The sequence below is a fragment of the Ailuropoda melanoleuca genome, chromosome 4, assembly GCF_002007445.2.
Source record: "Ailuropoda melanoleuca isolate Jingjing chromosome 4, ASM200744v2, whole genome shotgun sequence".
Lineage (NCBI taxonomy): Eukaryota > Metazoa > Chordata > Mammalia > Carnivora > Ursidae > Ailuropoda > Ailuropoda melanoleuca.
Window position 1 is genome coordinate 19,940,204 of NC_048221.1, and position 10,288 is coordinate 19,950,491.

At 49.7% G+C, this 10,288-nt stretch overlaps 1 protein-coding gene across 1 annotated transcript; it reads left to right on the forward strand.

Annotated features, from left to right (window-relative positions):
* The first annotated feature begins 3,318 nt into the window (after positions 1 to 3,318).
* Positions 3,319 to 5,264, forward strand: LOC100480675 (IQ domain-containing protein F5). Its single transcript, XM_011224671.3, has 3 exons — positions 3,319 to 3,464; positions 3,646 to 3,783; positions 4,830 to 5,264. The coding sequence occupies exons 1-3, from the start codon at positions 3,447 to 3,449 to the stop codon at positions 5,262 to 5,264; spliced, it is 591 nt and encodes a 196-aa protein (XP_011222973.3). The 5' UTR covers positions 3,319 to 3,446.
* The last annotated feature ends 5,024 nt before the right edge of the window (positions 5,265 to 10,288 follow it).

Consider the following 10,288-nt stretch of genomic DNA (forward strand, 5'->3'; position numbering starts at 1 on the left):
TGTTTGAAGAGCTCCTCCCGGACCAGCTTGTCTTGCCTCTGGAGCTTCTCTTGAAGCAGAAGACTCTTAGCCCCCCAGCTCTGCAAAGCCTGGAGACAGCATACCACCTGCGCCAGCAGGACACAGTGGCTCGCCATCGGGGGTGTGAACTCACTGTTAAGTACCGCACGCAAAAGCGAGCAAAGACGTGGAGAGCTTCCTCCAGGAGGATCAGGCCGCGGGCGTCTACCTCTCCGGGGAGCTGACGGTGAGCGAGGGGGCCAGGCAGCGGCAGGTCGCCCGCGGGCGCTTTGAGCTGACCAAGGAGCCGAGGTGGTGGCCCAGATGTTATTCTGAAGAGGAGAGATCACAGTCAGATTCTTCCATGCATCTACTCCTAGCCCTGGTGGGACCAGATCGCATGGACCCTGGACATCCAAGGAAGGGTGATGGGGCCGCTAAAGCCACCGGCCGGCGGCAGCATCCCTGCTCGGTGCTTCTCTTTCCAGAGGCTGCCTGGCCTGGGGCTCGCTGACTGCACGGTGCCTGTGTCCCCCGCCCCGAGCTTTCCACCTCAACATACCGAATGCGCATTGGATGTCTTCTGTGAGGTGAAGGCAGTCCCTTCACACAAACGCTGAAAGCTGTCTGAGATACGTGGGAAAACCTGCTGAATGTTTTGCATCGATCCCCTCAGCATACGGCTAGCCTGGATATTTCTAGAATTCCAGGAAGTCACAGAGATTCTGTACACCGGGACCCGGGAACACCGTTTCATATTCTTATCTGGGTCATTTCAGAAAGATTCTGAGGAATTATTTTGATCGATAGGTCTGTTGTCTAGATGTTTCCAAAACGTTAATACCCTTGGTAAAAGAGCAGTGTAAGAATCCAAGATGTGTTCATAAGAAAACATAATGGATTACGATTTTTGTGGTCCTGTGTGCGTCTGAATTTAATACTGTTTTAAAAAACAGAGAAATGCTGTTACCCAAAGGGTATTCTCCACAATCTGGTACCGTCCCTCCCCCACCCACACCCACACGGGACTTGTCGCTCTCTCCAGGGAGGGCGCGCTCCTGCCCGGATGGCCTGCCCCGGGAGCCAGTGGTGCTGTTACCTTTCCTGTGCACACACACACAGAAACCAAGCTTCCCAGCACTGTCGTGGGGGGGACGGTGTGTGAAAACACGAGAAACTGTTGTGGTCAGGACAGTCCCAAGATGAGGGGCTGAGCTGAACGACAGTGACCTGGAGCCCGGCTCCGCATCTGGCCTGTGGGAGGAAGTGTGGCTTCCATCAGCAGCTCAGGGCCTTCAGAATTCTTTCAGGGTGACTGTTCTTCTAGAAGGTTTCCCGGGGGTTTGCTCTTCTCTGTTACATGAGCTCTGCCTAGGATCGTATGTGCTCTGTTTACTATAGTGGTACGAGAATCAAATTCTGATTTTTGAATTTGAATAAATAAAAGAATGCTGGGGAAAAGAAAGACACCTGTATTTTGTGAACAAAACGTGATAAAAAGTTGAAAATAAGGCAGCGGATAAAAATAGAGCGGGGGTTACACTTGTCCAATCACTGTGTTGTACGCCCGAAACTAATGAACCCGGGTGTGTCAACTGTGCCTCAATTTGAAAAAAGCACGTATCATCCAGGAAAGACTTCCACTTCAGATAATGGTGTGCTGAGTCGTTAGGATTCATCCTTTTGCTGAGAAGAACTGGAAAAGCTGATCTAAATATATATTTTTTTAATTTCTGCTAGAATGGGCGCCTGGGTGGCTCAGTCAGTGAAGGGTCTGCCTTTGGCTCAGGAAATGATCCCAGGGTCTTGGGATTGAGTCCCACATCATGGGGCTCCCTGCTCAGCGGGGAGTCTGCTTCTCCCTCTGCTTCTGACCCTCCCCCCTGCTCGTGTTCTCTCTCTCTCAAATAAATAAATAAATAAAATCTTAAAAAAGTAAATTTCTGCTTGAATGAATTGAAAAGTAACAATACAGTAAAAAAATTTCTGGGCCTAAGATCTAAACTAAGAAAGAAATCCAGAGATGCAAGGCTGGCATTTGGGAGTGGACCAACACCTGCGTCTCCAACCAGATGCTTCCCTGCCTTCTCCAACCCATGTGTCCCAACATCTTCCCGCCTCTTCCAGCCAACTCCTATCTTCCCCACCCCCTATTACTAACACCCTCCACCCTCAAATGGCCTCCTCCTCTCTACATACCCCCTCTTTGTGCCTTTATCAAGTGCTTCTTAATGGTGTTTGATGAGTTTTCATGGTTCTGTATTCCCAGGTAATCACCACCCAAAACAAGATATAGCAAATTTCTCTTTCTTTGTTCTGCTTGCTGACGATACCTCTTATACCGTACCCCAGATGTAAACTCTATTTGGAATTATTCTGCTTATAGTTTCATTTTGCCTGTTTTCTACCTTTATATAAGTGGAATCAATCCTGTAAATGCTCTTTGATGTCTGGCTCCTTTCATTTAGCATAACGTTTTTGAGGTTCACCTCTGTTATCGTGGGTGTCAGTCGTTTGGCCATTTTTATTACTGTGGATTATTTCCTTAAATGAATGTACCACAATTTCTTTGCCTAGTCACCTGTCGGTAAACATTTGAATTGCTTCCAGCGTTGACCTCTTTGAATAAGGTTGCTATGAACATGCACGCACAACTCTTTTGCAGACGCGTGTTTTCATCTCTCTCGTGTGAATATCTCGGTGTAGAGCCGTTGAGTTATAGGGTGGATAGATGCTGAAATTCATTAGAAACCGCCAGATCACTTTCCACAGTTTCCGGTTCTTACCTTTCCACCAGCAGTGTTTCAAGAGACTCAGCTGTTGTCTGTCATTGCCAATATTTGGCGTTGTATTTTTTATGTTAGCCATTCTCTAGGGGGCTCAGGGGGATCTTACTGTGGTTCTGACATTCCTTTTCCTTGTGACTGATGTTGGGGATCTTTCCATGTGCTTCCTAGCCATTCATAAATTTTTAGTGAAGTGCTGGTTTAAGATGTTGCTGCAGACTCATTCTTTCTAACCTTTATCTGGTTCCATTGTTTGAAATGAAATGCATCTAACCAAATGCTCTATTCATGAGTGTTTAAATTGTCTCGAATGTATGTTTTTATCAACCAGCCCGAGATGACTGTCTCTACACACTTTGGTGTCCATGGGCAGTATTTTCTGTGTGCTGCCTTTTATGCCAAATTTGGGGCATTTATAGTAGGAAAGAGTGAGCAAGGACTTCCACCTCTTCACCAAAAAGAACTCAGCTGTCAACCATCCTGGTGCCCGAGTCATAGGTGCCCTTATGACATCACATCCCTGTCCCTTCCTCCCCTCTTCCTGCCAGGCTGCAGCCGGGAGAGTACAGACCTGGGAGCAATGGAACCGTGAAGCTCCTAACCATGGGGAATTTAGGGGATAACAGACCTGAGGGGCTTTGAACCATCTGTATCCAAGTCATGGGCATTCGGTTTTGTGTAAGAGAGAGCCACGCAAAGTGGCAGGCAGGGGAAGGTGGCTTCCCCCAGTTACCTTAGGATGCGAGTTCTACACCTGGGGACTCTGGGCCAGGCAGGAAGTTGAGTATGCAGTGGACTTGGCACAAAATTGTACAGAGAACACCTACCGATACCTTTCCCCTCTAAACTCTGATTACAGAAGGATGGCCAGTTTTGTGAAATCGTAATAGAAGACATTGATGAAACCACATTGCTGAAAGAGAAAGAGAAAAAGAAGAAGAAGGAAGAGCCTCCACCCTCACCCCCTCCTTCTCCGCCTCCACCTCCTCCACCAAAGGTAGGTCAATGGAGGCCCTCAGATGGAGGAGGACTCCTATTCGCAACATCTCTGAGACAAGTCACCCAGGAGTGGTGGCTTTGCTTCTCTGTGCCCCCTAGCATGGCATGATTCTAGAGTCTGTCATCTGAACCAGCTTCCATTTGTGAATGAAAGATAGCGCTAGGAATGATTCCTCAGGAGCAATAGGCATAAACCAGAATGTCCCAGGCCAATCAGGATGAATGGTCGCCCTCTCCAGAGCTGGAATGAGTAGGGATCCCTACTTGTTCCAACTCATTCTCAAGTTATCGTCTCCTCCTACTTCCTTCTCGGTCAGAGAAAGGTGGGTGACTGAGGCACAGACGCTTGGTTGGAGGGAGGGGAACCCCTGACAAGTGGGAATCAGACCATGCCAAGCTGGGGAGTGGGGCAGTGAGGCTGTGTTTGGGGAAAACATTGCCACGTACGGGGAAAGCCAAGTCTAGAACTGTGGAGGGGTGCGTGTGTGCCCATGTGTGCATGTACACGTGCTAACCGAAGTGTAAGATGTGAGAACCCAAAGAAGTGAAAGTGAGAGATAAAGGAGGAGGACTCCACACTGTGTGGAGCAGGGACACTTCTAATACTGTGACTTGACGGAGGGACACAGCAAGTTGTGGGTTGAGCTGAGTGAGGCATGAAAGCAAACCGAGGATGCCGCTTCTCCAGCCTCTGGGGTGCAAGGGAAGGCACATGCAGCCCAGGTAGGGGGCCAGGCCCTGGTGGAGCATGATGCATGGCGTGCTTGTTCCAGACAGGCCGACCGGGTCCGCGTAATGGCGGGATGGCTCGTGCCGGCACGCTCCGTTTTACAGATGAGGAGCCTGAGCCTCAGGGGCAGTGGGATGTGTCCCGGCCCATTAAGAGAGAGGGGCAGAGACAGGACACCTCTGTGGTCTACTGGCTCCCTGCCCGGTGCTCCTGAACTTCTGAGGAAGCCCCTCTTGGCATGCCTTGGAGCTGAGGTGGGTGGAGAATGTTCCCTGAGAATCCCTTCTTTATCCTGGCAACCTCTCCCCCCAAAGAAAAAGAAGCGCCCTGACCAAGAGCAGAAAGCCGTACAGATCCAGGCGTGGTGGCGGGGCACTCTGGTGCGCAGGACCTTGCTGCACGCGGCGCTCAGAGCGTGTGTCATTCAGCACTGGTGGAAGGTGACGATGACAAAGCTGCTGGAGAAGAGAAAACGAGTAGCCCTAGAGTCCTTCTCGCAGCAGGAACGGGCGGCGGTCAAGCTGCAGTCCTTGGTCCGCATGTGGCGCATCCGCCAGCGGTACTGCCGTTTGCTCCACGCTGTCCGCATCATCCAGGTCTATTGGCGCTGGCATAACTGCCACACCCGTGGCTTTTTCCGTGGCAACTATGACCTCACAGCAACCCATCTAGGTCTTGAACTCGAGATTTTTTTGGGGTCACAGATTTGTCGGATTACAGACAGCATCCCCTTCCCAATAAAGAACTGATCAGGTCTGCTCCAACTCTGTGTCACTGGGTCTCTGTCACGCCAGCCCCAGGAGGGCCTTGTGTCAGCAAAGGGTCAGGGAACATGATGGCAGAGGCTGGGCCTGGCACGGTCAGCTCTGAGAAGTGGCAGAGGTTATGGTCAGGGAACATGATGGCAGAGGCAGCACCCCGTGCTGGATGAGCGGGGCCTGTCATTGATTAGCGATGTCTGCCCTAGGTAGGAGAGTTGGGGTTGCAGGGCTGCCCACTCAGCCAACTCCAGGGAGACGCCTTCACAGTGTGGTCCGTGTAAATGGCGCCCCTGTGGTCGTGCCACGTGGAGGCTGTGTCATCTGATGCTCTTCATTCTTCAGTGTCTTCCCATTAAATTTGGAACAATTCCAAAAGCCCTCCTGTGGGGGCGCCTGGGTGGCGCAGCAGCTGAGCATCTGCCTTGGCTCAGGGCGTGATCCTGGCGTTGTGGGATCGAGCCCCACATCGGGCTCCTCCGCTGAGAGCCTGCTTCTTCCTCTCCCACTCCCCCTGCTTGTGTTCCCTCTCTCGCTGGCTGTCTCTATCTCTGTCAAATAAATAAATAAAATCTTTGGAAAAAAATAAAAAGCCCTCCTGTGGTCTCCAGAAGCCTGCATGGTCTGGCCTTGGCCATGTCAGCCTCTCCATGTCCCTCCTGGCCACCTGCTCTTCAGATCCCCCCCCTCTCCACATTCCCATCTCAGCACTTTGCACTTGCTGCCTCCTCTCCTTAGATAGCCTTTCCTAAACTGTTCACCCTATCCTGCCTTGCCTTTCCCACTCCAAGAAAGGCCATGGGAAAAGCTGTTTTCTCAGTTCTGTCTTCTGCCACCTGACCACACCTGATGCCGACCCTGTGACCCATGACATGCAATGACCTCCTCTTTCAGATCTTGGAGTATAATAAATTTTGTAGTCTTGGACTTCTCTTGTGGCCGCACCTGACAGACCGTCACATAAAAGAACACAGAACATCAATCTAATGTAAGTAAAATTCACATAATCATTCTTAGATTTACCACATAATATTAACCATTCATGTAAGACTAACAATTCAGTGGCATTTAGTACCTTCACAGTCTCAAGCAACCACTATCATCTGTACCAAGTTCTAAAACATTTTCACGGTCCTACATGAAAACCTTGTGCGCGTGAAGCAATCCCTTGCCAGTACCCCGTCCTCCAGCCAATGGCAGCCACCATCTGCCGCCTCTCCCCATAGAGTGCCCTACTGTGGACTTTTCATATAAATGAAATCATAAACTACTTTGTGTCCGGTGTTACTTCATATGTCTTTAAGGTTCATCTGCACTGTAGCCTGTATCCGTACTTCATCATTTTTTTTAAAGATTTCTTAAAGAGAAATGGTGCAGGGGTGGAGGGAGGGGCAGAGGAAGAGAGTCTCAAGCCGACCCCACGCTGAGCAGGGAGCCCGATGTGGGCTAGACCTCATGAACGTGAGATCCTGACCTGAGCCGATATCGAGTCGGACACTTAACCAACTGAGCCATCCAGGCACCCCATGTTCTTTGTTACTTTTTTTTTTTTAAGATTTTATCTATTTATTTGACAGAGCACAAGCAGGGGGCGCTGCAGGCAGAGAGAGAGGCAGAAGGAGAAGCAGGCTCTCCGCCGAGCAAGGAGCCTGACGCGGGGGTCGATTCCAGGACCCTGGGATCATGACCTGAGCCAAAGGCAGACACTGAACGGACTGAGCCACCCAGGTGCCCCTCTTTGTTACTTTCTATAGCTAATTGTATGTCATTGTGTGGCTATACTGGCTTTTGCTTATCTGCTCATCTTTGGATAGACGTTTGGATTATGTGCACCTTTTGTGCTACTGTGAATGATGCCACTACGAATAGTTAGCGTCTACCCCATTTTACATTCCCACCAACAATGCACAGGGCTCCAATTTTTCTACCTCCTTGCTGACACTTGTTATTTTTATTTTTTCAAATTCTAGCCAGCTTGGTGGGAAGTGGTACCCACCGCAATTATGATTGGCATTTCCCTCATGATGAATGATACTGGGCATCTTCATGGGGTTTTTGGCCATTTGAGCACCTTTGGAGGAAAGTCTGTTCAAGTTTTCAAAAAAACGTTTCATTAGGTTGTGGTTTTCTCCTGTGGTTTCAGCAAATACTTCTGTACTGAATGAGTACATGATCCTACCAGGCCTTGGCTTTGTGGTTTCACCATGGTTCACATCCTACCTTCTAGAAACGCCTGTCCCACTATCCCTGAATGAATCTCTCAGACAACCATCCTAGATCCCTCATACCCAATAGACACGTTATTCTCAGGCTCCTTGAATGATTATCTCTCTCTGGCAACGTTTCCACGTGTGCGCGCATGCGTGTGTGTGTGTGTGTGTGTGTGTGTGTGTGTGTGTACGTGAACTGGGTGGTGGAGGGAGGATCTATTGTTGTCTCTCCATTTCAGCTACCAGTCCTGCCCTGTTGGTTTTCCTCTCTCTATGTGTCTCTATCTATCCCTCATAATTTTGGCTTTCGCTATATAATTATCTGTTTATGTTCCTCAGTATCCTTCTCCCTCAGTCCAGGCCTTCCTCTCTGCACATTTCATAATGCTGTGTCTCCTCGTCTCTGTTTTTTGAATCCACTGGATTCTGGATCTCTGTGTTTCTGGTAAAGATCATTAATAGTGAACTGGCCAATCCTCAGATACAGTTCTGCTCTTCTAGGCGCTACTTACTCCTTATCCCTAAGAGCCTCACAAAGATGAGAGGGAAAAGTCTCATGGAGGGCACCAACACGCTTGCTCCTGGATGATGGAGGCACTTACCTAACCCAGGCTCGGCCTAGGATGTGCAAGTACTTAGAGGAATGTCAGAATATTTTATGCCTATGGTTCAGGGATTAGCACATGACACAAGCCAGGCCAGTGAGTCTCCATTCTGGTGCTGTTCTGGAACTCCAAGGATTGCCATCTATAAAGATGATGAAACCAGAACTGCTACAGGCACCACATGGAAATTGCTGAGAATGAAGCTGACACAGGGGAAAGTAGATCCAACAGGTGCCAGGAGAGAGACTAGACTCTGAGGATTCCTTTGGGCCTCTGGATCCAGCCATGCCTGAAGCTACCACTTACCTATACTATGGGAATTCATTTCATGAGCCAATAAACCCTCATTTTCCCTTAAGTCAGTTTGCTGAGACAGAAAGTAAAAGAGTAAGAGATCTCAATAGATTAATAAACACTTAAAAGAGATTGAATTTGATGTGAGATGGTTTTCAAAAATTAGTTTTTGAATTAGAAACTTGGCAGGTGTGCCTAGGGAATTCTTGACAGTAAGTGTGGAATTGTCTCTCGTTTAATGTGCCCAGAGGACCAGAACATCCTTGTAATGCTGTGTAGTGTGGTGAAAGGGGAAAGTGCTGTGGATTAATGGGTAAATCTTCTAATTATCTAAAACCAGAATGGCCTGAATATGAATCTAATCATGGATGGGTCACCTGTGAGCCAAATGTGGAGCCTTTAATAAACCTAGTTCAACAAGTCAGCAGGAGGGAGGTACAGTCAGCCATCGGCCATTCGTGAAACAACTGTATTGGGAATAAATAAAATTGTCAAGTCCTTCTCTTGCCCTCCCCTCGACTTACACAAAGTATATGTGTGGCAGCCTTCACTTCCAGGATAACCTCTGAGTTCTGCCTCATAAAGAAAGTAGGCAGTCGTCCCATGGACATCCTATTATTTTATGTGTTGGACCCTAGGAGAGAAATAGAGCAATACTTTTCAAAAGGTAGCATACATCAGGGGCGCCTGGGTGGCACAGTCGTTAAGCGTCTGCCTTTGGCTCGGCGTGATCCCGGCGTTATGGGATCGAGCCCCACATTAGGCTCCTCCGCTATGAGCCTGCTTCTTCCTCTCCCACTCCCCCCGCTTGTGTTCCCTCTCTCACTGGCCGTCTCTCTCTGTGTCAAATAAATAAATAAAATCTTAAAAAAAAAAAAAAGGTAGCATACATCACCATCACGGGGTGGGCTCATTAGAGAAGATAGCCACCCAGCACTTCTGATTCAGTAGAGGCTCCGAAGAATGGGTATTTCTAAGAAGTTTCCAGGTGATGTCGTGGCTCCTGTTCTATGGAACCCCACTTTGAGAACCAGTGGGGTAGAGCATAACTATGTGGTCACTGTGAACGCCAGTACAACCAAGGCAACAGAGGTTCAAATAAATTGGAAGTTTATTTCTCTTTCCCAAAGAAGTTCAGAAATAGGTACCTAGGCCCGGATGGAACTTCACAGGGGGAGGCGGCTCTGGCCCCTTCTAACTTGGAACTTGGGTATATACCATCTCTAGCCCAAGGTCACTTCATGATCCCGAATGGCTTCTGAAGTTTCTTTTTGTTGTTGTTTTGTTTTTTAAGGAGGTTCCACAGTGGTGGAGGCCAACCTGGGGCTTGAACTCAGGACCCTGAGATCAAAGACCTGAGCTGAGATCAAGAGCCAGAGCTTAGAGAGTAGGGAGGGAGGTTAAGATGGCGGAGGAGTAGGGGACCCCTTTTTCAGCCGGTCCCCTGAGTTGAGCTGGATAGGTACCAGACCAGCAGGAATATCCACGGAATCAGCCTGAGACGCAGGAAGATACATCTGGATCTCTACAAATGAACATCTCCAGCGCTGAGTATCGAGGTACGAAGCGGGGAGCCGTGAAACCGCGCACAGATATCGGAAGCTAAACAGAAGGGGGAGGGAGCCGCCGTGTCAGGGCGCCGGGAAGCGGTAGCCACCTGCAAGGGGGAGCGGACAGACCGCGGACCCGCACGCTTGAGACAGCAGGCTGAGAAGGGAGCTCCGGGAGCGCACGCGGGACGGCTGGCGGTTGGCGGGCCACCTGCACGGGGGAGCAGGCGGACTCGCGGACGGCACCCACGAGACAGCAGACTTAGAACGCGCGCTCCAGGAGCGCGCGCGCAGGGCGGCTGGCGGGCCACCTGCACCGCGGAGCGGGCGGACCGCGGACCCGCACTCTGGAAACC